At 39.6% G+C, this 26269-nt stretch overlaps 1 protein-coding gene across 1 annotated transcript; it reads right to left on the reverse strand.

Annotated features, from left to right (window-relative positions):
* Nucleotides 1–6506: 6506 nt before the first annotated feature.
* tmem38b (transmembrane protein 38B) lies at nucleotides 6507–24115 on the reverse strand. Its single transcript, XM_033646052.2, has 6 exons — nucleotides 23667–24115; nucleotides 14137–14293; nucleotides 13551–13735; nucleotides 13363–13450; nucleotides 9281–9398; nucleotides 6507–7490 (listed from the first exon to the last, which is right to left on the reverse strand). The coding sequence occupies exons 1-6, from the start codon at nucleotides 23788–23790 to the stop codon at nucleotides 7188–7190; spliced, it is 975 nt and encodes a 324-aa protein (XP_033501943.1). The 5' UTR covers nucleotides 23791–24115; the 3' UTR covers nucleotides 6507–7187.
* Nucleotides 24116–26269: the final 2154 nt, after the last annotated feature.

Raw genomic sequence — 26269 nt, forward strand, 5'->3', positions numbered from 1 at the left:
CTTTTTGATGGACTCAGCCTTTGTTGCCACTCTACGTGTCACATGCACCGACACAGAGGAACTAAAGCACACACACATATCTACATACAATTACCTGGTTTTGCTGTACATAAGAGGACTTTAGGGAGGTCCAGCACACAGTAGAGTCCCTGAAAACCAGTATTCTGTGTCAGAGGACTTTCGTAACATCTGGGAGGTAATTGTAGATGTTTTGAAAGCCATTTTGGATTTTGGTCCATCACAAGAAAAAATGTCCTCATAAGAATAGTGAACAGTCTACAGACAATCCTCACAAGCACAGCTAAACCAGACCACACACACTCACACACGTGCAGGCAGCTACCATTGGCTCTGCAAAGAGGGTCCCCTCCTGTCCCCATCCCTTCTTGCCTGCAGCTGCTGGCCAGCCTGTCAGTTCCCAGGCATCAAGCCATCAGAGATGACGCCTCCTCACGCCACCAAGTGGTAATCACCTGTCCTGCACCTCTCAGCAACAGGGGCTCTGTCCTCCAGGCAGCAGAGGAAGTCAAAGATCCCCTCCACTCAAGAATGGGTTTTTCCTTTGCTTTTGTCCCCTAAAATGTCTGACCTTGACTAGACTGACTTGTAAAGTTTGTCACTAGAGAGGTGTCTTCACATCCCTCAATACTATGTGAAACTTTTATTATATGAAACTGTTTACGCTGCTATTTTGGCCTGAACACCATTGGAAAAGAGATTTGAAATCTCAGTGGGAATATTCCTGGTAAGATAAAGGTTGAGAAAAAAAATCAAATATAAAGGGGAAGATATCTGTGCACTTACCTATATCGTAATCAGGCAATCTAGATTAGGTGCATCACTAATTTAAAAGCTAATCACTGTCTAATATGCAAATGCTGGCAAAGATACCAGCGCAAAGTTGACTTATTACCCGTAATATAAAAATCTCAGCCATGGAATATATCCCTCCGCAAACTTATTACTTAAGGTATAATAGCAACGTGACAATGTGAACATATCGTAACATCATAGCAGATATTATGGTATGTTTCACAACCACTAACGCTGTGTCAGCCATTGCCGACTACTGGTAAACAAACAGCATAAACAAATAAAAGATGCTAACTAACTGATTTTGGTGCACAACAGACTCCTCATTTGAGTCTGGGTCTGTCTGAGGCTCAAACATGTAAAGCTGAATCTCTCTGATGTTTTCTCTAATGCTAACAATTTGCCATCTTGATGCTTACTGCTCTTTCTACAGTCAACAGGGCACAAGACCAGATGCAGAATGAGAATTTTATTTTTGCTTCCAACCCCCTTTCAGTTATTTTTTTGTGTTAAAAGTCATGTTAACCAAAATATCAATCCTAGCAGAGTATTTTTTACACACTTGAAAAATGTGTATGGAGGGAACTTTAGGTTGCCACCACAAGTGTTTATAGCTTTGAGTTTGAACATTAATGTGTGTGTTTAATCTTGGATTAGGGGTTCAACAATATGAAAAGCCACATTATTAAAAAAAGACATGTAATTAGACTGTGTAATAAAGCCATACTGTTACAGCTTCATGTTGGTTGCACCATGGTACCTTTATTACTTTGTGTGACATTTTTGGTAAATCCATCTCTATTTATTGACAGATAAAGACAAGATGTGCCGCTTCGAAGTCATGAGTGTTTCCATCCAAAAAGAGCTACAATTATTATTTTGACCTAGAGTTCTGGGGGCAAATGAATTCTTTTTTTTTTTTTTTTTAATCTTTATTTCAAACATAGATAAAATAGAACAAAATGTAGGTGATCAATAAGGTAATCAGTCATACAAGAAAAACAAAAAACAAACAAACAAAAAAAAACAATCATAGTAACAGAGGTAAATATTTAGCGTTCGAAAAGGAGTAGGTAGAAGTGGTGCACTTATCTTGACCTACCCCTTATTTCAAGTAATGTTGCTACAAATAAATATAGATTCAGAGATGCATAATAGTATGCATACATACATAATCAAAGAAATACAATCACAAATGCGAGTTTATTTAAAGGTGAAAATGAGTTAATGAATGAGCATACTAAAAAATGAAAGCAAATTAAAATTAAGAATTAAAGAAGGCTGGGGATGTTGTAATTTTTTGAGGGTCAACAAATTCTATGAAAAGACAAGCCACCTCTATACTTGTCTGAAACTCCTCTGTGGCTCCTGTTGGGGACATAAATCTGTAAAAATGGGTTGCAAATATAGAGTTTAATAAATATATATATTCAAATTCCCCCTCAGTGTTTCCAAGTGGTTTAATTGTTGGCGCCACTGTCGCAAAGACAACTGGATCGCTTTGTGTTTTCCTGAGAGCCTAGCAAATATTCATACTATTATCTGGGTTACAATTACAAATACCAACACACTTAAGCCTTCATGGAAAGCAATGAACACAGTTAGTATAGGTGAATTGTGAAAAACGAGAGAGAAAGAACGCAGTTGTCTTAATATGATCCCCAACAAACAAAACTGAAATGAAGCCTCACATTGGTGGCTTGATAACGCAGCAGCTCCAATGACATCACCTGGTGACACGTCAGAAAAAGAACATTACTATCGGAATGAAGCAAACAATGTTACATACATACATCAACATACATCAGTACACAAAAGAAGAAATACAAAAAAGAATCCATTGGTTCAACTTTAAAAAATTAAGTCAACAATTTGCATGCATCTTTTTAAGTAGTTCCAACTCAACATTATTGAGCCAATCCAATGAGTCTTATATAATCTGAGAACCTCAGTTAGTTTAGTACAACCAACATGATTTACTTTGACCTCGAAAAGCTTAATTACGTTGGATCAACTTAATAATTATCCAGATGTTGTTTTTATATTTAGTGGTCAAACTATTTTATTTAAGATATTCCAACTTGTTTATTTTAATTCCATCCAACTCAAAAATGTTTCTGATTTTGACCAACTTCTTAAAATAAGTTGTCAACTGACTAAATAACGTTCATGTATCAAACGTAATTTTTTTAATGCTGAAAAAGTTCCATATTTTTAGCATTATCCACTAGCCCCATGAATCATGTTTTAGAGTGAACTCTTTCTTTTGTGCTGTTTATTTAGCCTTTATTTTCCTGGGAGATTGTTCCCGTTGTCAAACAGCATAGTGAAATGCATAGCGAAAATGAGGCTTATAGAGAACAAATCTTACAATTTGCTATCAACATTCACTCCATCCTAAGTTGAAGCAAAAAAACTTGTCGATTTCCACTTTATAGGATGTGATTTGCTGAAATGACTGAGCGCTGTAGTTTCTGACACCAGTTACTCAAACCAAGTAAATGGCGCATCATTGGGTGCAGATTCACTGGTGTGAATTTATGGCAGCAGGATGGTTTATATCAAAATGAACTACAGCGCCATTTCAACAGTAATGAAGGATCCTGTAAGTGGGATTCATTCACTGATGGTTTTGCTCTTTCCATTGGATTTGTTGACATGAGAAAAAATACAGAATATCTCTAGATTTATCCGTAATTAAAATGGTGTGAGACAAAATGAAAAGCAACAACAAGGTCAGAGACTCAAGCTGTCTGTGTCAGACGTACCCTGATGGCCTTCCAGTATTTAGCCAAGCTGTCTTTCTTTCTACTGTGTGCCAGTGTGTGTGTGTGTGTGTGTGTGTGTGTGTGTGTGTGCGTGTGTGGTGTGGGTTTGTTTGTGAGTAGTATGCCATGGTCTTGGTATGTCCCTGACCTCTCCTTAGACTGTGGGTTCAAAGTTGTGTGTGTGCATTCTCTATCCTTGCATTGTGTCTAAATGCATATGTTGTATGATAGTGTGTGTGCTGTGGTTTGAAATGAGGAAAATGTGATATTTCTGAGCCACAGTACGCCACATCCTTGCTATATCCATGACCTCGACTCAGATGCCACTGTGGGTTCAAAGTCAAGTGTGTGAACCAGTTTATTTTAAGGATTAATTTTCTGCACCTGAAAACTGGAAAACAAGCAGAAGTCTAGGGATAAGAAAGCGGGTGAGGAGATGTGCTGTAGAGCAGGTGAAGCGCAGGCGAAAGGCGCAGGGGCTCGGCGGAGGGGGGGCTGCTCAGTTCAGTGAGTAATTGTGGTGAGGGTCACACAGGTCTGGACCTCATTAAGAGAATTGTCTGGGAACTTTCAGGCTCTGAGCTGTCGTCATGTCACCTGCCTTCTTGTCACGGGAGGCAGCGTAAGGAAAACAGCGGCTTATTAACGTGTCTTTCACTTTTCCAGGTCACACAGTTCACCATTAGAGTCAGGGAGATCAACACGCACGCTAACAGAAGGCAGTTTTGCAGCAAACACTTTGAGATACAAGCCTGTAACTGACATGCATACATCTGACGTCTGTGGACTCGAGGCGTATGAAAGGCAGGTACATCATCTCAGCTGCTATCGCTTTTGATCGTCTTTGAACGTCTTCTCTCTTCTCTTGAACACCCCCCACCCCCCTCCCTCTGTTCTTAATTTGTATTCACTGGGGGGTTCTTCGCCGTCTGAGGTTACATAGATGAGAATTGGGGGGGATTTGGGGGATCTCTCTCCAGCAGCTTTTTAAAGAGGCTGAGGTATCAATCAGGTGCTGATGTTACACTGATGCAATGTTTCAGCCTATAGAGGTTACTCCTGGTCGCTTTGCTGCCTTATATCAACTACCCAGCAGCTAATTTAGATATCAGTTACCATTTGACAAATGATACAGTGAGCAAATGTGCTACGACAGCTACATGATGTTTGATTCTGTATTAATTAGGAGCTTCCTTTTGGGGACGCACACATTATAAAATGTGACTAATGATTTGTTTGATGCTTTGAAGGGATAGTTCGGATATTCTGAAGTAGAGCTGTATAAGGTACTCATCCATAGTTAGTGTATTACATACAGTAGATGTCAGTTGGCATGCTCCCAGTTTGGAGAGGAGTATGGGAGTACCACCACTGAAGATAAGCTTTGTACAGCTGTAGATGGGGGTCGGCAACAAAACATATTTTAGGCATCTGAAGAAAAAAAAGGCCTAACAAAAAATTGAATATCAGTCTAAGTGGATGCCATATTAAGAATATTTTCACCACTTTACCTTGCCGTCAGACAGACTGCTCCTCTGGCACTACATTTTCTCAAATGTAGAACTTCCATATTCTCACACATAAGTGCTGCTGTGTGGTAGATTGCGCCTCAGGTCAGCTGTTTGGGTCAGACTTTCAGCAGTTTATGGAGGAGACAACAAATACAAGAAAACCAAAAGACTGAGTGATTATGACAGTGACAATGATGCCGTTCACTGTGGAGACAAAAGGATACCTTAGACATCCAGGTTACAGTAGCCTATACAAAAATTTGCGGAGGGAGGCTGAAAAAGACACGGACCCAGAGAGCTACTGCTGCCATGAATGGGACTTGGTTACAACACAACTTCAGGATCTTTCTGAATCTGAAGATGCCAGCGCTTCACACTTTACTGGTTGTTTCATTTATTTGGAGGTAGTAAGTTATTTAAGCTGATGGTTGGGTACAGCAGTGCTTCAGCAAGTGTCTCTCTGGATTATTTGCTAGTGGTTTTACATAATCCTCTTGAGGGAGATGTTTACTCCCAATACCGAGTTGTCTCAGTCTTGCGGGTGGAGTGTTGATGTCTATATTCAGTGTAACTCGCACCTGCTGTTTTCATTGCTTTATTTGTTTGAACAGCCCGGAAAAACACAAGCACGCACCATCTTTGAAATCCTCAGAAAAGAGAAGATTCGTTTCAGTTTGATCACATAACAACACTCTCTGACCCTGACAGCTGACTTGCAGCATAATACAGCGCACAGCCTAGTTCGGCTTTTGTGGAAGAATATGGAAGTTCTATGGCTCAGAATATGTAGCGTCAAAGGAAAGGGCTGTCTGACGGCAAGGTAAAGCGGTGAAAATACTCTATATAGCGTCCATTTACACTGATGATGATTTTTTTTTAATTTAGGCTTTTCTAAGTAGCTAAAACATGTTTCCCTGCAAACCCCCATCAACAGCAGTACATTGCTCAGCTTCCCTGGTCGTACTCCTGCCTGCTTCTCCATGAAAATGTAATGCACCCCAATTCGCACATATCCTATGTATTTTGACAGGCTGCAATCACGTGACCAGTGCACTGACAGGTGTAAACAAAGAGGCAGGTTAGGGTGGTGGATGGGTCACAAAAACCCAGACCTTCCCTGGGACTTTCCCCTGGAGTTGCGTGTTCGGAACAGTGTGAACTTTGAGTCATGTCATGTTTTTTTTCCTAAACCTAACCTATGTAAGTTTACATCAATTACATCACTGTACGTTGAGGATATCATTTGTGGGACACTAATTCATAGGATATGACATGAACTGTTGCGCATGTTAACTTACAAACCGTTCTGTGAGAAGACGTTGACCTCATAAAGCCCCACTTAAAAAAAACCCAACTATCCCTTTAAAGTGAGGTAATACGGTGCTGCCTCCACAATAGAAATCATCAAAACACATTTTACAGAGCATTTATGACTGTTTATTCTCATGCTTTTGAGTGTGGTTCAAAGCATTCACTAACAAAACAGACACAATAAAAAAATTTAAATGTAATTTTTTCAAGTGTGCAATTATTCAGTATAAATAGAATAAAATATCTGAGTGTCATAGAATATAATCTCTTTTAAAAAAATGTTTTAAAGCATTTCAGAGTAGGAAATATAGCATTTACACGAAGCAGCAAAAGATACATAGACATTCATAGATCAGCAGGTGCACAGCACTGTTCCCGAAACCCAGAAATAAAATCCTCAACAGCTTGTACTCATTATAAATATATATTAAAAATTAAGCTACACATTGTACTGCAAGTGTGCAATCAGAAAGAGGATAGTACGATGTTCACATCCAACAGCATAAATATCACAGTACTTTAAGGACGGGGTGATTATCCCTCAATAAGGTGCAGGGTTGGTTGGAGTCAGCTCTTATTGAAATTCTGTTTCAGCACTCAGATTTAAATTGCATTCTCAGAAATGAAAAAGAAAAATGGTTTTTAGGTGGCAGGGAAAAAAAGCATATTTTTTGATAAAAGAAAAACAACTCATAAAGTTTCAGTCCTGACGTGACGAATCTGAATCAGAAATGACTCCACAACCCTGCTTAGAGGTGAAAAGGCGCTACGGGGCAGAGGCTGACTAGTTGGTCTTCTTGCGGTTTGTTGTCTCTGCGTTCTCTGACTCCTCTTTGGCTTTGAGCGACCCACTTTGTCCCTTGACAGGAGAAACCGGGGTGTGCTTCCCTGCGGCCCCTTTCTCGCTGGACTCTTTGGTTGTGGTGGTGGAGGTCGACCCGTTGGTTGCGGAGTTATCGATACACGCTTTCTTTACCTCGTCAGTGAGGGCGGCGTAAGAGGAGTGGCCGGTGAAGAGGGTCTTGTAGATGGCCGACTCGATGTTAGCGAATGGTAAGGCAGAGGAGCCTGTCAGCATCATCCTTGACTGAAGAAATAAGAGATAAATATGTCAAGACAGAAACAAAATGTCTTAAAGGTCCCATATTGTAAAAAGGCAGATTTCCATATCTTTTTTAATTACAATTTTAATTTCGACAATTTATTTTTATTTTTAATACAGCAGGTGTAGGTACTTTAGAAATACTGTGAAAGTATCAAAACGCTCAATCCACAGAGAAATGCAAGAAGTGAGTATTCAGAAACGAGCTGTCAGGGCTTCTGTGAAGGTGTGATGTCACAACTATATCAAGCCCAGTTCAGACCAAAGATTTGCGATGAGACAAAACCGTTCTAGAACCTTACAGAGAAAAGTTGCAGCGATGTGACCTGGTCTGTCTGAGCTCAAATCAAGCTGGCTGATGGTGGTGAGGCGGCGGTGACTTAGCGGGTAGAGCAGGCTACAAATTATATTCAGCCACAAAATAAACCTGAAAAGCTGCAAATCAGTTGTTGCATAGAGATGATACACCATCTCATCTAGTTGCATTGGTGTGAACCGGCAGGTTTTTTAGAACGTTGCAGAACGGCACATTGCAAGTAGTTGCCAACTCGCCTTGTCGCAAATCTTTGGTCTGCACTGTGCTTAAAAGGTAGAAACTGCTGCTACAGTAACGTAACAGTCATTTCCCCCAGGTGCAATTATGATGCAGATGCTTAAAGCACAGATTGGGAAGACCTGGAAACACCGACCAATCAGAGTAGGCCGGGCTTTTTGAGGAGGGCTACATAGACAGATGTTAAATAGGAACGTTTCAGACAGAGATGGATACATGTATATTCATGCTGACAATGTGAGAAAAGTAATGTGCCTTTTGAATCTTAAAGCACGTCAACCTGTTCTGGTAGAAACCCAAAATACAAATATGAACCTGAAAATTAGCATAATATGGGACCTTTAGTAGGTTTGGAATAGATGTCTAATGATTTCCAAACTGTGGACTGTCCTTCATCACAGCAGCTCTCTTTAAAGGCAGCTATCATCAATACATTTACTTTAGCAGTGGATCCCATGACTACTTGTATGTGAAGGGACTTGCCTGTGATAATGAACCTACGGAGAAGTAACAGCCGACCATGTAATTTGTCATTTTTTCATGGATAGCCAATGTGCTGTTGACCTATTTTACAGATTGGATTGGATTAACTTTAATAATCCCCAAGGGGAAACTGGATTGCCACCATGGCCACCATATTAACACACTAAGTAAGTGGGTAACATGTTTGTATTTACTTCTCATTAGGGGGATGAGAGTATAACATCTGCATCATCAAGAACACAAAATAATAAATAGCAGGTTTAGACCAAGTCTTTAAATCTGATGAAATGGCTCGGTGCTAATTTGACAGATCAGAGACGGAGGGAGCTAACAGAATGAGAGTTGAAAGAAGACATGGTAGATTTATCTGTGTCTCAGTCAAGAGCACAAGTTTCCCAGAGAAGAGAGGATGATGCAAGCTGATGAAAATGATGCAAAAGCCCATGCCCTACGGGTAATACCGAGCTAATGTGAGTCACCGCAGCTAAAACTTAAAAAAAAAAAAAAAGCAGAAAGAGAAAGGTCATTTAGAAGACAAGACGCCACAGATCTGGAGGGAGCTACGGCGACAAAACATTTGTTTTACCTGAGTTAATATCTAATTAATAAACAAAGAAAGGTATTAAATTGTTTTCTCTGCCGTGGGGAAGCAAATGAACCAAAACACACCATCCTGTTTGGCGTATATTCTCATGGTCACAGTGTCAGGTATGAGCTACACAAATTACACCACACTGACCTTGTTGACGACTATGAATACGGTGTAGATGAGCATCAAGTGGTGCCTCTGGAGAGGCAGGTAGTGGGTCTGCTGCAGAGCAAACAGCACCGCGCCTATCAGGGTGATCTTGGTGGGGCTAAACAGACATTCAATGAGAGAGCAGTTATGACACAATCTGTAATAAACAAATATTAAAACGTCTTCAAACATCTTTTATGCTTGAATTATTATGCACAACTGAACTAAACTGAAGATACACATCATCACTGTGGATGTACTTGGCATCCGCTTGAATAAATAACTCAAACTGGTTTTATGTTAGGCTGTTACGGTTGGGTATATTCCGGTCGGACTATTTCTGTCAGGCAACCAGCCAAAAGTGTGACTGCGCCTGGCCAAGAAACGGTCCGGCACAAAACCAGCTGTAACAGCAACATGAAGTCATGACGCAAATGAGCACACTTCTTAATATGTTAAAGGGACAGTTTGCCCAAAATCAAAAACGCATATATTTCCTCTTACCTGTAGTGCTGTTTATCAGTCTAGATTGTTTTGGTATGAGTTGTCGAGTGTTGGAGATATCAGCCATAGAGATGCCTACCTCCTCTTAAATATAATCAAACTAAATGGCACTCAGCCTGTGGTGCTCCAGGGTGTTTAAAGGAATAAGACAGTTAGATTTAATGCTTTTTAAAACCCTTTCAAGACACCTTCTAACCAAATTAAGAACTGATTTTTCGACAAATCATGTTTTACTCATTTAAACGTTATGTAGGCATATGGTTATTAGAGTGAGTTAAGTTGATGTACATTTTGCAAACAGGTAAGTGCAAGTATGATGTAAAATGACGGTATTATAGTTTGTTTTTTTTAAGATTTGTAACATTAGAAATTTGGACTTTTACATAGAAAAGCTTTACTCATTTTTACAAAAAGAAATTAAAAGACGCATAAATGAAATTAGATAAAATGTTTGTAGCAGTTAAACTAGCTCACAAATTCAAATTTAAGACTATTTAATGACTTTTAAGGCCTTATTGTCACAAAACTGAATTTAAGACAAGGACCTGCAGACATGTTAGTAGTAGCATGTAGCATGTTAGCTAGCTCAGTGTTGCTAGGTGAGCTAGCAACAGATGCACACTTCATTCTGCACAGTGATACAGCTGGCAGGCGTGGTTCAGTAGAAAGAAAATAGTTCCTACATGAAAATGCTCACATCAAGGTCTGTGGATTATCTTGAGTAACTGGGTCATGATTAAAATGATCTTCAGATAGACTTCTCTGTAGAGGACTGGGAGGAGACTTGTCTTCTGGCCCAAACTCAAACTATTAACACAAGATGCAAACTGTTACAGTATAAGTGGTTGCTCAGGACCTATATCACACCTGTCAAACTACACCATTTTAATCCCAATATTCCCGACTGTTGCATCAAATGTACTGAAGAAGTTGGTACCCTGCTACATTGTATGTGGAGCTGTTGAAAGGTGCAGATATTCTGGAGAGAGGTTCTTGAACTAATCTCCAAGCTGACAGGAAGTGTTATTCCTATTGAAGCCAAGATATGTTCGTTGCACATACAGGACAGGCCAAAAGTTTGGACACACCTTCTCATTCAATGCGTTTTCTTTATTTTCATGACTTATTTACATTGTAGATTCTCACTGAAGGCATCAAAACTATGAATGAACACATGTGGAGTTATGTACTTAACAAAAAAAGGTGAAATAACTGAAAACATGTTTTATATTCTAGTTTCTTCAAAATAGCCACCCTTTGCTCTGATTACTGCTTTGCACACTCTTGGCATTCTCTCCATGAGCTTCAAAAGGTAGTCACCTGAAATGGTTTTCCAACAGTCTTGAAGGAGTTCCCAGAGGTGTTTAGCACTTGTTGGCCCCTTTGCCTTCACTCTGCGGTCCAGCTCACCCCAAACCATCTGGATTGGGTTCAGGTCTGGTGACTGTGGAGGCCAGGTCATCTGCCGCAGCACTCCATCACTCTCCTTCTTGGTCAAATAGCCCTTACACAGCCTGGAGGTGTGTTTGGGGTCATTGTCCTGTTGAAAAATAAATGATCGTCCAACTAAACGCAAACCGGATGGGATGGCATGTCGCTGCAGGATGCTGTGGTAGCCATGCTGGTTCAGTGTGCCTTCAATTTTGAATAAATCCCCAACAGTGTCACCAGCAAAACACCCCCACACCATCACACCTCCTCCTCCATGCTTCACAGTGGGAACCAGGCATGTGGAATCCATTCGTTCACCTTTTCTGCGTCTCACAAAGACACGACAGTTGGAACCAAAGATCTCAAATTTGGACTCATCAGACCAAAGCACAGATTTCCACTGGTCTAATGTCCATTCCTTGTGTTTCTTGGCCCAAACAAATCTCTTCTGCTTGTTGCCTCTCCTTAGTAGTGGTTTCCTAGCAGCTATTTGACCATGAAGGCCTGATTCGCGCAGTCTCCTCTTAACAGTTGTTCTAGAGATGGGTCTGCTGCTAGAACTCTGTGTGGCATTCATCTGGTCTCTGATCTGAGCTGCTGTTAACTTGTGATTTGTGAGGCTGGTGACTCGGATGAACTTATCCTCAGAAGCAGAGGTGACTCTTGGTCTTCCTTTCCTGGGTCGGTCCTCATGTGTGCCAGTTTCGTTGTAGTGCTTGATGGTTTTTGCGACTCCACTTGGGGACACATTTAAAGTTTTTGCAATTTTCCGGACTGACTGACCTTCATTTCTTAAAGTAATGATGGCCACTCGTTTTTCTTTAGTTAGCTGATTGGTTCTTGCCATAATATGAATTTTAACAGTTGTCCAATAGGGCTGTCGGCTGTGTATTAACCTGACTTCTGCACAACACAACTGATGGTCCCAACCCCATTGATAAAGCAAAAAATTCCACTAATTAACCCTGATAAGGCACACCTGTGAAGTGGAAACCATTTCAGGTGACTACCTCTTGAAGCTCATGGAGAGAATGCCAAGAGTGTGCAAAGCAGTAATCAGAGCAAAGGGTGGCTATTTTGAAGAAACTAGAATATAAAACATGTTTTCAGTTATTTCACCTTTTTTTGTTAAGTACATAACTCCACATGTGTTCATTCATAGTTTTGATGCCTTCAGTGAGAATCTACAATGTAAATAGTCATGAAAATAAAGAAAACGCATTGAATGAGAAGGTGTGTCCAAACTTTTGGCCTGTACTGTATACCCTGAGGATTTCCCAGCAGCTGTAAAGGAACGTAAGTTACTTAATTTCTGTTTGTTACAAGCCAAACGTATGATTGATTTAAAATGGAAGGAGACACAGAGACCCACCTCTACTCAATGGATTACAGAGATGTCATCAAACTTGGCACTGGAAAAACTGACTTACATGGCAAGAGGGAAAATTAAGGATTTTTACAAAATGTGGTCTTCTTTCTTAATCTTTATGAACGATCTAAATGTGCAAATGCCCAGAGTTGGACAAGGACTGATGCCACTGCCATCACAATAACTTGTTGCACAGCTATAGATTTATTGTTGTGAAGTAGGGAAAGAGAAAAGGAGAATGACCGAACTATAGACTTGTGATTTAAACATTGATTTAGGAATATATGTATGTGTGCATATTGAGGTTCATGGAAATGTATGTGAGCATACTATTATTATTATTATTACTATTATGAAGAATATCATTTTATGTACCAAGGATCTTATGTTATCGAGGGTGGGGGGGTGGGGGTGTTTTATGTTTATGTATGTCTGTTTGCAAAAATGGAAAATCAATAAATAAAGTGTGGAAAAAAAAAACTGGGTCATGATTTCTGGAAAGAGACACTGCTGTTGAGTTTTTCAAATGTAGTTTTTGGCACTTTGAGCACCACAAGCTGAGCGCCATCAAGTTGTATTAAATCTGAGAGAAAGCAGACATCTCTACGGCTGATATCTCCAACACTCAGCAACTCACACCAAAACAATCTAGACTGATGAATAGCACTACAGGTAAGAGGAAAAGTATGTATTTTTGATTTTGTGGTGAAATGTCCCTTACATTATTCCTTTACATTTCACATCACACTCAGTACATCACAATATAGTCAAGACTTACTAAGACATCTTGAGGAGCTCATTAGTCTCTGGTCTCCATACGCCTCGAACTAACTGCTCAAAATTACTTATCAGACCACCTCCAGCACCTAGCGGGGATAGGAAAAGTACATATAGTTCATTGTTACTTCGTAGCTTTTACAAAACGTATAAAAAAAAATCCTTCAGCATGCACCATCAGCTACTGACCTTTAGCCCACCCGATGGCAATCATGACCAGCAGACCGTCCTTGTATTTGCTCTGTGCCTGGGTGACCCCTCCGAGCACCTTCCACGTCCTGGTCACTTCCTTCATCCCTGACAGCACCAGCCTGAGAGGCAGCAGGGCGGCACAACAGTACACCAGGTCCATGGGGCAGTAAAACACTAGGTACCTGTAGAGACACATATGGCTCACATAAAGAGTGCACACACGACACACATCTCAGCTACCTGCTGTGAGTGAACTATGTGTTCATTATACACTTTGACAGTGACCTGACAGTCTCTGTCATGTACCTGACTTCACCAGCAGAGGGCGCTATGTATTTCTGAGAGGAGAGTGTGATTATATGTGTCACCAGCAGAGGGTGCCAAAGCCTTCATATTAGGAGAGGGGGACTTGACAATAACCTGTTTTATTTAGTTCCTTCCACATTTCATGCTCCCTCTACAGCAAATTGATATGTTTCTACACAAGAGAATCTTTTCTTCAAAGTAACAGAGCGCCTCTCATTAACCCTGCAACTTTCTGCTTCCATTCTCCATGTGTGTATTTCAGTCTCATGACATTTACCAGACGATGGAAGCGAGCAGAACACTGGTGCTGTTGGACAAAGGTGCAACAGGTGGCTCGGCCAGCATGACGGCAGACAGCACAGCTCCACCGAAACAGAAGAGCATGGAGCTGAACCAGCAGGCTAAGGGGCTGACTTTGGACACCTCAAGAGCACCTGCATGAGAACAGAGGTATATCTATCAGCAGGGTCACTGTCATGTGGATTTCCTTGAGTTCCTTGAACACACATAAGGCATAAGTATTCCCACTGTAAAGGCCTGGGAACACCCTGCAATCACTGTTGTTGAATGCTTACCATAATAAGCATTAAACATAGTCTTCTGTGCAGTGGGGGGATTTATATAATGACAGTGATAATGCCAAAGACGCAGGCTTTGTGGATATGGCCATTTATGATGTCTACAATATTGGTACAGAAAAGTATCCAACTTTAACATCAGGGCGTTAGAAGGAGAGATGGACTTTTCCCTGCATGCTTTCTTCCAATCACTGAAACTGTATAAATATTAACTAGCTAGAGAGAACACACACACACACACAGAGGTTTGTAAAGCACAGTTACAATATTTGCGTCTGGGCCTTCAGGTCAAAGTGCAGAGCAGCGACATTTATGATTACAAACCATATCAGTTCACTACAGATAAAAATCGCCTGCTCAATGCTCCCTCTGTGTTTCCACCCTGCTTTGAAAGATCACTGTGTTCACTTTTCCACTAAAAAAATGACATTATGTTGCTTGATATTCTTACTGGAAACTATGAAAGGGAGGTTTGTTTTTACGGGTTTCACTGACAAAATACAACACTAAGACAATCCAATACTATCAAAGACCAACTTTTCTGACTCTACCGACATTAACGCCACCAACGTTAAGATATATATATAAGATATATAAGATATATGTGTTTCACTTAACCCCACACAGGTAGCGCTCAGTCAACCCTGAGCCACCTGGCCCCGAGTCACTCTGACCGCACATAGGACCATACTGGTAATCTGAGGATTACAGACAGATTATAGACTCCTGGAGAGAGATCGGTAAACCAGGAGGATTTATAACTCTATCTGCCTCCTCTACACAGTCCCAGCGGTGTCCATCTGCACAGCTTACTTTTTAACTTTGCTCTCACTTCTAAAAGAATCAGGAAGTGGATGGATAAAGAAGCAACTTCATTTACCATCATTTAAAAAAATGTGCAAAGTTACAGATTACTGATTTCTAATTTTCTAAATGAGGCATTTAGGAACATTGTCATTTTGAACAGTTTGGATGATAAAATAGAAAGGAAAAATAATCCTGACAATGCCACTATGGTAGGGCTTGACAGTAACGGTTTCTAGGTTGTCATTGGCAACCACTTTGACAAATTGGTAACCAACTTTTGGCCGCAGCAAACAGTAAAAAACGCCCCCCAAAATAAAGACATTTTCAGTATTTGTTGCATTGGTGATATTTAAATATTGCTGTTACACTCCTATCCAGAACCAGACACTCCACGAGACTACGGGTTGACACATGTGTTGGTGCGTTTACTCGCATGTGCACAAGAACAAGGACAAGAACCAGATGAACTTGAATGCAGAACAAAAAGGAAACTTGTGAAGACTTTCTCATGTCTTGCAGCGACTTGCTGGATTCATTTTTGAGGGGTGTGTGGAGAGCATGATAACACTTAAGGGTGGACACCATAACTGATAACGTCTTAAAGGGAAACTACACCAAGTTTGAAATTCATACATATTATTCCTGTGGTCTAAGACAGTCCAGAGAACATGATCTCTCCCAAATTCAAAAACTAAAGAGATAAAACTCAAATGTGTTATGCCATTTAGTATAAAGCCTGGAGCTGCTCCTCCTTGACAGTGACTCGGGAAAGATGTTCTAGATGGGAATGTTCTGAGTATATGGGTACATTTTGTGTTTCAGAACTGAGAACACTAACACAGAATAAAGCTCATTTGGGTATAAAAAAGGAAACAAATATTCTATGGGTCCACAAAATCACTTTATATTTATACCCTATGATGTCACAAGTTTGAGACTTCTCTGGTTCCTGGCTTTGAGTTAGAGAACCTCATATTCACATATGTTGATTGAACTTTTCCAGGCCATGGAAATAACATATTGGAGTTCTTTATTAAGGTAGTGTCTCCCTTTAAGATTCAAACTAAAATATAAAGCATCGGATAAAACACAAATTACTGTAATACACCTTTTAAACATTATGTCACAGAAGCTGACATATAACTGGATAGTATCTTAATTACTCAAAATACAAGGTGACTAAAATGGCAACCATATTTTCAGTTCTGACAATCAAAAGCGGATGCGTTATGGCCAGCCTGGCAGCCACTTTTAAAAGTTAATGTTGAGCTACAGGATGGCCTATAACCTGCTATACAGCGGTGGAAGAAATGTTCCTTTACTAGCAGTACCAATATAACAATATAATAATACATATTCTCAGCAAATTTTACTTAAGGTGTCAAAAGTAAAAGTACTCTGCAGAAAAAGTCCCCTGTGACTAACACATAATTACACAGTACATGACATTATTAGGCCCCGATCACACAGGAAGTGCTTTAGCAGCTGGAGGCAGCTTTTTGTGTTTGAGAATGAGAATTAAGCTTTTTTCTCATTGTTTTGCGTTGCTGCGCGCCTTGCGTTTCAGCACTCTAGGTGCCTGGCGTTTTTACCAGAGCGCTCTGAATTCCTCGAGTTGAAAAAACTTCATCCCCACGTCATCTCTGCTTTTTTTAATTGTCCAATCGGTTGATTTGAAAGGCGGGCCTTCTGTGGTGGTCACGACAACATGTTTACAGTTGGTCAACAATGGAGGAGAAACTGGTGGTAGCGGTTGCTGGATACCCAGAGCTATACGGCCTGACGATAGACAGCAGGTCGTCAAACTGCCCCAAGTCATCCTAAAATATGCCTGGAAATGGCCATCATGGAGGGGAAGCTCCTGGACCAACTAGTGGTACTCCTCATGATCCACCCTCTTTTTTAGGGTCTCACATGCCCACACAGATCTCCGTTTCCCTGTGCCCGACAAACTATTTGCTGACAGCCAGAGCATGTACCCTCTGCCTGAACATTTTAGTAACTAGCTACTAATTACTGTGAAATAAATAAAATTAAAAAAACGTAGATTGATTACATGTGAAGGTTAGTTGTGGTGCGCCTCACATTTTGCAACCTGTAAAATGCTTTCTGTGTGATCAGGGCCTTAGATTGTTAATAGTAATGCAACAATGTGTAAGCAGCATTTTCCTGTTGGTGCTGCTGGAGGTGGAGCTGGTTTAAACTACTTCATATTCAGTCAGGTAACTTTGTCCCGTGGTTACCTCTTTGGGCTTCAGACAGTTATGTAAGTAAAACTTCTCTTTCGTGGAACTGCTACCAACTCATAGACATCTGAAACATGGAATTGTCAATACCTTCACACCTATTCTTTGATGTCTACATGGTCTCCATATCTTCATTACTAGATCACTATAATAAAAAAAGGCATGAATTCCGACAACAGTTGTTAGAGTTGTATTGACCTGTCAGAGTTATATATAGTAAAACACATATATGAATGGATGGAGAGGAGTGTCAGTGTTTCAGGAATATAAGAACCATGTTGATGGGACATTGTGAGCCTTAGTGCTGTCAAAAAAATGTTCATCTAAAAGGAAAAAGTGGACATTAATGGAATTTGAAACTCATATTATTATGAGGATAACCAGGCTCTAAGTTCTATTGCTACAGTTCCTTTAATCTGAGGGCTTTGGGTGATGTAAACAGGAAGTATAATGTTGCCATCTCACCAAGTGAGTTGGTTAGCTGTGGGTGAAAACTTAAGTCCCATTTTTTGCCTACATTTGATCATATTTTGTCAAATAGCACCACTAAAAGTATGCCTAATTTGATATTAGCAGTTGCCATTTGCAGTGTACCCATGGACCTACACACGACTATCACTGAACCACTTTGATGGGATTATTCTCAGGCAAGTTCTGACATGATAAGAAGCACTTTTTTTCCATGACTTCTATGCAGAGTTCTGGACATTTATTTGTTCATTCTATTAAATTATTCAGAGATAATGATATCCTCGGAAAGTCTAAGTCACACAACAGCGTACAAATATGTGCATCCCATGTCTGTGTTTAGATTTGACTGAGTCATGACTCCGAGAGGGAGAACAAATTGACATGCAAATAGTGGCAATTGGGCACCAAGAGATTTAAAGTACCTTCATAGCCTCCACAAACAGACATTGCTGCTCCTCCAACCACTGATGGTGTTGGTGTGTGGGCCAAACTAAAGTAACTAACGTCTTGTTGTGTTTTTAGTAAACTGGTATGCACCTGTCCCTTTCACATCACTCTGTCTTGACCTTGATTCTCTCACTTCTCACCTCTCTTTAACTCTCTCACCTCGCACTCATAATCTGAAACACTGCTGTATATAAGTGGTAACTAGATGAGTCATATAAAATGCAACGGTTCATCAGCTCAGAGCGGGAAGTGCACACAACAGCAGCATGAAAAGCAGAGTGAAGTATTGTTAACAGATCTTAAAGTCCGTGTAAAGCAAATTCTGCTATTTTCTAAACACATTAAATAGGTCATAAAAGTATTCCTCAAAATGTGTAAAAAAGCCTTTCAACCATTTACAATTGAATTGTGGAGCTAGGCTTCACAAACTGTGTTTCTAGGTTTCTGTGTTCTGGATTTACTGGGCGGGCCTTAAATCATAGCCGCGTTACCTAACGGAGCTATCCCTGGTACAAACACGCCCCCTGAGGCTGTAGCAGTATAAACAGAGGGCATCGCCTTGTTGTGTACAAATACTTCCAGGTAGAAAACCAGCAGAGTTTAGCGATATATATCTCTCACATTTTTCACGTCACTATATCACCGTTTAGACTAACTGATGTTTGTAAAGTCTATAAACACAATGATTGAACAAACATTACTATTTCTGTGTGCACGTTTTGTAATTAATATCATGGTTATCGTAGATTAGCTGGGTTAACCGTTAGCTGTTAGCCGTTAGCGGTGTCTGTAATAACTCAGTAACTCAATAAACGGTCTGTGAAAAAAATATTTTTTCCAGCGGATATCTTAGTTACAACATGATTAAGCTAGCAAAGCAGTTTTGTGTTGCTTTGTGTGGTATTTTATTCAGTTTTGGGAAATCACGATGTCTAGAAAGCATCAGTGGCTGCAGCTGACAGGGTCAGCTAACAGCAGCAGCAAAGCTAACATCAGGACGTCATCTGTTAAAAGCCTCCCGTTGTCGGATACGACATGAAACTACTCCAGTTAGCTCAATCATGTTGTAACTAAGACATCCGCTGGAAAAAATATTTTCAGTCAGTGGAGCCGAACCGACACTCTCCCTCCCTGGATTACATCCTCCTGTTCGGCCGGCTGCAGGTGCTGGGTTTACGTCCTTGTACAGTACACAGAGGCGGCTTCCCTCCTGTGAGTGGAGGCCTCCAGCGTTTCACAGCAGAGAGAAGTGCTTGTTTTTCCATGATTTTGAGAGCTAATTTTATATACTTAGCGATTTTTTAATCTTTCAAATTTGGCTGAGTGATTAATGACACATATTTCTGTGATGTGACAAACTTATAACAGACATTTTTTGTTGCTTTACACAGACTTTAACTGGTTTTTTGTTTGTGTTAAGTTTTGCAAGTGACAACAGCGACACAGCTAGACAGTCCCTATCTCTTGTGTGTAGATGACGCCTGATATGATGAACTTTTGTGGTTTGACACAAACTTCCAGTTAGAAGAGGAGGAAGTTTGAAAAAGAAAAGCACACAAATGTGAGACAGGAAAGAGGGGTTGTAAAATATGCAAACAGTCTAGCACCCTGAGTGTCAGACATATCCTTTCCTCCAACACTAATGCTCAATATTAGTGCTTTTGGTCTTACCACAGTTGTAACTTAATCTCAGTTAACATGTGAGGCGCATTGCTTACATAGTAAACAGTGTTTCTTAAACAGGAACGCCATTTCATTGAAGAAGTGGTGATTTTACAACAGGTGCTTTTCAGATAGTTTGCAGATGGTAAAAAAATAATGCTTTGCTTCAGTCTTGCACTGAAATATGGGACTTCTCTGACATGCTGGGCTACAAACACACCTTGTACCGAATCAAGATCCTCCTTCCTGGTTTGCATTTGAAGGAGACACATTTACAAGTCAAATTTGAGGAATACAGGCCAAGTACATTACAGCTGCAACATGTCATACGGGTTGTATTTTCCACTTCCTCTTTCCTTCTCTCTGTTCTTTTCTCTTTGTCTCTCTGTAATGTGAAGGTAGACAGCAGGCCCTCTCTTCTCCACAACTCCAACTCTCCTCAGAGCCAGCTTACTTAATTGTTATAATCTTAGATCAGTTTTGCCCATGAAGGCATTTTCAATCAGAGCAAATGTATCTTGGATAAGTATGTTTGTTGTACATGAGTCTCTTTACAAAAGAACACAAAGGAAGGGCATATGGAGACAAGTCTCGCAGCTGGGAAACAGTTCACTTGCCTGATCAAAAACAGTGATTAAAATCTTAACCAGGACAGCAGATCTCCTACCATACTCACTTATTATCTACGCCTGTGAGTAAGACATCCCTCCTCTCTCCTGAAACTTGATAACTAGATAAGAAAAAAGTGCCTTATCTATGGTTATTTTTGGGCTTGAAGTGAGATCCATTGATTGACATTCAACCACTGCTCATCTTCCACGTCCCTGTCCTCCTGCGTCCTGTGCAATCCACTCACAGCAATGTTTAGGAATCTGCTTAAAATAACTCCACGGTAAACTGTAGTGACAGTGTTGTAAACATATAAAGGGAACTGGTGAGCTTTTTAAAAATGCACTGTGGGACTGGATGCACTGAAGAGCAGGAGGGGAAGATTTAAAACAGGAAGGAGAAAAGACAGGAAGACTTTAGTGGTTCATGGCATTCCTTTCCTTTTTGGGGAACAGGAGACATGGAGCTGGCTCCTGGTTTGTTTGTGTCTTCACTTTTATTCTGGTTTTACTGAATTTCTTTCTTTGCTGTGCTCTCACTAGTGAGGATTTCATGTTGCACTCGCTGATCTCCGGCCTTTTGTTTGTCCGTATATTAACACTCTGTGTATCTCTCTCTAAGCCGCAGAGAGATAGATGGGAGCAGAGGACAAAGGGTTAAAAGGTCGCAGAAGCTCAGATGCTTCGCGAGGCAAGTTCCAAAATAGCCTGTAGATTTAAAGCGGCGGGACTACAATGGACTGCGTGTGTGTTCTGGTATGTTTGTGTGTGTGGAGAGTCGACTGGCTGTGTAGTTAAAGTCCACCTGTCCCTGTGGACACTATCTCAGTGACATAACAGAGCTGGCTCCGTGCCAGCCTTTGGTCTGAGCTGATACAATCAACTATAGCTCAAAGTAACAGTGTGTGCTTTAAAGTTAGATTCATTTAATGGTGACTCTTTGTTTGGACAGTCCAGATGCAAATGATTAATAGAGTATTTGTAACGTTTCAACAGCTTATTCAATTAAACTGTTGTGCTTTGTTTGTAGACGTTCAACAGATTATCTACAGAGCTTATGTGACAAATCAGGAACATATTCTCTGTAAATTTAGCTCAAGATAGTTCAAGTTCAACTGAATAAGTCTTAGAATATGTAGTGAATTGTCACACTCCATAGACAAACATCTACAGACAAAGCGAAACAGTTGAATTGTTGAGTCTCAAACAACAAAGAAAACCCTGCCTTTGTGGCTGCTGCTCCAAAACTTTGGAGTAGCCTTAAACTCTGAGTCAAATGCTCCCCCTTTATTGACACTTTTAACATGTTTTCAGTGGCCTTTGGGTGTTTGTAGTAGTTTCAATATTTTAGTATTTTATAATCTTTTTACTGATGCAACTGTTCTTACTGGTGTTATTCTGTTTTATATTTGTGTACATGTTATATTGCTATATATCTGTTTATCATTCTTTTAATTTGTACAGCACTTTGGTGGACTGCAGTTGTTTAAATGTGCTATATAGATAAACTTGACTTGATTTAAATGAGCTGATGAAATGTCACAAATAGGCCTTCTCTATAAACTGTGGGTGGACTATCCAAATAAATTGTTACCAATATGATTCCTGTACTAATTCATAATGGCAGAATGTTTCTATGTCCCATTATCACCTACTGATTATTTTTGTTTTAAATAAGCTACACCATAAATGTTGTTCAATAAGATTATAAATATTTGTTTTTTGTTAAAAAACAGTTTTTAAGAAGCGTCGATTAAGTAATAATGAATTCACAGAGGTAAATAACAGCGAGGTAGGGCAGGGCGATATGGAAAAAATCAAGCATTACAATACCATACACCAAATACCTCGATATTGATATTGCGATGATATTGTAGGGTTGACTGTTGGTGCTTTCGTAAAATATTTACATAATAAGATTTTTGATAAATAATCATCAATAACATGGATATAATGACTAAGTGGGTAAGGGCAAATAACAGTTAAAAAAATTACATCACTTTACTGTAATAACGCCTTTAAAACCAGGAAAAAAACAACACTCAAAATATTACAATATCAAAATCTAAGATGATATCTAGTCTGATATCACAATATTGATATAATATGGATATATACTGCCCAGCCCTACAGTGAGGCTAATACAGGGTGTCTACAGATATAACCAAGTTAAATGTAAGACTTTTAAAGACCTTTTTAGTACCACCTTATATGAAATTTAAGACCAAATCTTTTATCAGTTCAAAATGAACAGTAAGGAATAATGACAACAATTGGGTGAGTTTAAATGTAATGTGTTTAACGTAAAAAAGAGGACAAAATCTCACCGCTGTCATAAATGCTATTTATTATTGCAATTCTTCGGTCTGTCCAATGATTGTGAACAGTCACTGGGTCTGTCAGGCTGGAGACATTTTACGATAATGTGACCGAAACTATTTAAGACCCATCAAATCTAAATTTAAGACAATTTAAGACTTTTTGAGGCCTTATATAAGGAAAACTTAATTTAAGACATTTAAAGACTTTTTAAGGACCTGTAGACACCCTATAATAGTTTTTTATGTTTTATCATTGTAAATTTTATGCATTATACTGTATCCCTTTATTATAACGTATTCACTATTTATCTCAGCTTCTCATTTCTCATTTGTGCATATGACTGAATAAGTAACTTGAAGCCAAATAAAGAACAAAGAATAAGGGGAAATGGGGAGTTAAATGCACAAATTTAAAGTTAGCAGGTCAGATCAGATGTTTCCATTGTCTTTTCGTCACCACCCTCTGAGTTCAAGTGTAAATTACAGCCCAACATCCCCTGGGGCTGCGTGGCAGTCAGCTGGAGAGCCTGAGACACCAGGATAGCTGTAGTGGGATTATCGAAGTCACACCAGGTCAAACTTTTGCAGAACAAAGCGAATCGGGTGCTTATTTTTCACAGTAAAACTTTGGTGAAACTGTACACGTCATGCCTCGTCAGCCACTTACCTGGCTGCTCCCTCAGAGACATGATGGACACGATATAGTGCGCCATGTCAAAGTACGGAAACATGTTCAAGTTTGCCAGTCCATGGGACAGCTCGTCCAAGTGCAGCACCCCGAACAAATCCATAGTCTTATCTGAAAACTCTCCAGCACGAGCAGGCTAGTCTGGTTAATCCCGCTGAGGAGTTACAGGGGGAGACACGGCACCAGTCCAACTCTGAGCATCAGGGCTTCATCCGCCGCCTGTAAAGTGTGACACACGCCGCTGGCCCACACAGCTGTGTGTGTATGTTTGTGTGTGGACACACTCCTGCCAAGTTGCTCCCAGCTGCTTAGTTGATCACCGGGCAACAGATCTGTTGGTCATCATCCGTGTTGCCCCATCGACGACGCTGTCATCGGCGCATAGCCGGAATTCCTGCTCCATGTTCCTCCATGCTAGTGATGTGGCAGGCGGAGCTACAGCGGCTTCGTGATTGGAGGAGCGAGAGCGCGGCCAGCCAATCACAGGTCACGGTGTGGCTTCGTAAGGTGATGCTAGCATGCTAACATGCTAACACAAAAACAAACTCAGTGTGGGTCAGTGTTAATCCTTTTTACTTTATCAAAAACCTCATGATTCTACTTACTAATTTTCATATACACACAAATCTAAACTTGCTAAATCACCCCCTGTTTTAAAGTGTTTTTGATAGATATTTTTATTTAAATAGTCTCTGAAAACATAGCCTATAAATATTAAGAAAAGTGTATCTACCACACATCACTATTATCAATTAAAATGCTGTCTCTCGTTTTTTTTATTATTTTTTATATCCTTAATGTTCCATTTTAGTCTCTTTTTAGTCTCATTTAGTTTAGTTTTTTGCACAATTAAAACACAAAAAGGCAAGGAAAAAGAAAAATGAAAAGTGACAGGGAGAGGCAAAAAACCCAGTGGGCTTATTTGAAGCCTCCACCTAATAACATTTTTACAATGTTATTAACACTCAGAAGTACATAGAGATAAAGAACAATACAGAAAATAATACAAGTAAAAACAAACTACTAATAACAAAATATGTTTGACTGCAACAACAACAACAACAACAACAACAAAAAAGCAATAATAGTTTCCATTTAAGAGCAGAAAATGTGAGTTTTTGATGTACATGTCAGTCAATGTTCGTGTAATTAGGCATGCGTGTATATGTGTGTGTGCATGAGGGGGATAGTAGTTTACTGTATTGACCCTTGAGCAATAATAAAAATGTATCACAGTGAGTAAAACAAGCTAAATCATGAACAATAATACAAAAGGAGAAAATTCCTTTACAAAACAGCAGTTAAATGTTAAACATAAACATCTTTTGTAACACTTTATAGACATACAAGTTTTTAGCAGGTGAAAGGAAGCATTCCATAGTTTAGTTCCCCTAAATCTCTATTGAAAATTGACCTCCAAGATGTCAAGAATTTAGGATGGTGAAAATCTAATGATTTACAAGTTAAGTGTGAATGCAGCTGTGAATTAGCTGTAAAATAAGTCATGAAGTGTGGACTTTTTTGCAACAATATGTGGAATCTACAATGTCTGACTTAGTACAATTTACTTTATTTCAATAAAAATGATTTAAAAAAAACTCAGTATGGGTTAGTGATGTACCTGTTGTCTACACAAGTAGCTTACACCTTTCATAACTGGAAGCCTACAGGTAGAAATTACAAACTGTGATATTTTACGTCAATATAATGAGACGGAATAACATAATATTATAATTTTGATGTTCTTTTGATTGGTCTTTGTGATTGATCTATGTTATTAATAATTATTCATTCATTCAAACTTTGTTTAAGACTCCGGAAATCAATTGAGGGAAACCTTCATTTTCAGTGATGCTGAGCATGATCAAAGACATTGAAAACAATCAATAAGCAAACAAAGAACCACCGTGCACATCAATTAAAACAGATATGAAATCATACAAAACAACAAACAACAATAGCTATATATGATCGCTAAAAGTAGAAATACAGGATGATACAGGAAGATCTGGAATAAGGCACTTAAACATCCATAAAGGTGGCAGAGTGTCCAAGTTTAAGGTCTTTTGCAGATTATTCCATGTATAAGGTGCACTGTAAGAGAAAGACATTCTTTCTAGTTCAGTTCTGATAAGGGAGTGTGAAGCAACATCCTATTCTGTGAACAAGTACCAAGATTATGTCAGGTCAGAGTTAAAAGGGATATTATTAATGTGATATTTGTTGATAATTTGGGCTTGAAGTTTGAGGTAGGGACACAATAGTTTCCATTTTCAGCTGATAGTTCTTCCTTGTCAAGTCATATCTAAATTTTTGAATGAATTACATTTACAATAGGCTTTGATAGTAAAACATTTTCTTGCATGTTTGGTCAGTGTGCCATGTTTATATAGCTCTGAGGAGAGATCGAGCTTGTTCTTGATAGTACACATGAAGAAAGTATTTATTTTGTGGTATATCAAGTCCATAGAAGACATGCAAACAATATACAGACAAGTTAACAACATGCCCAATCAGTGTCTTGTAACTGTTAGCCTAAACCAAAAGAAAATAGTTGTTCTTTTTCCTTCTGCCCTCTCAGT

Source organism: Epinephelus lanceolatus, chromosome 19 (assembly GCF_041903045.1).
Source record: "Epinephelus lanceolatus isolate andai-2023 chromosome 19, ASM4190304v1, whole genome shotgun sequence".
Classification (NCBI taxonomy): Eukaryota; Metazoa; Chordata; class Actinopteri; order Perciformes; family Serranidae; genus Epinephelus; species Epinephelus lanceolatus.

Excerpts from the sequence above, each read along its gene's own strand:
- tmem38b (XM_033646052.2), bottom strand. The coding sequence starts at position 23,790 with ATGGATTTGTTCGGGGTGCTGCACTTGGACGAGCTGTCCCATGGACTG. Across the intron at positions 14,294-23,666 it reads GTCTCTGAGGGAGCAGCCAG|GTGCTCTTGAGGTGTCCAAA; the intron begins GTAAGTGGCTGA and ends GTTCTCATGCAG. Across the intron at positions 13,451-13,550 it reads TGCCATCGGGTGGGCTAAAG|GTGCTGGAGGTGGTCTGATA; the intron begins GTCAGTAGCTGA and ends TATCCCCGCTAG.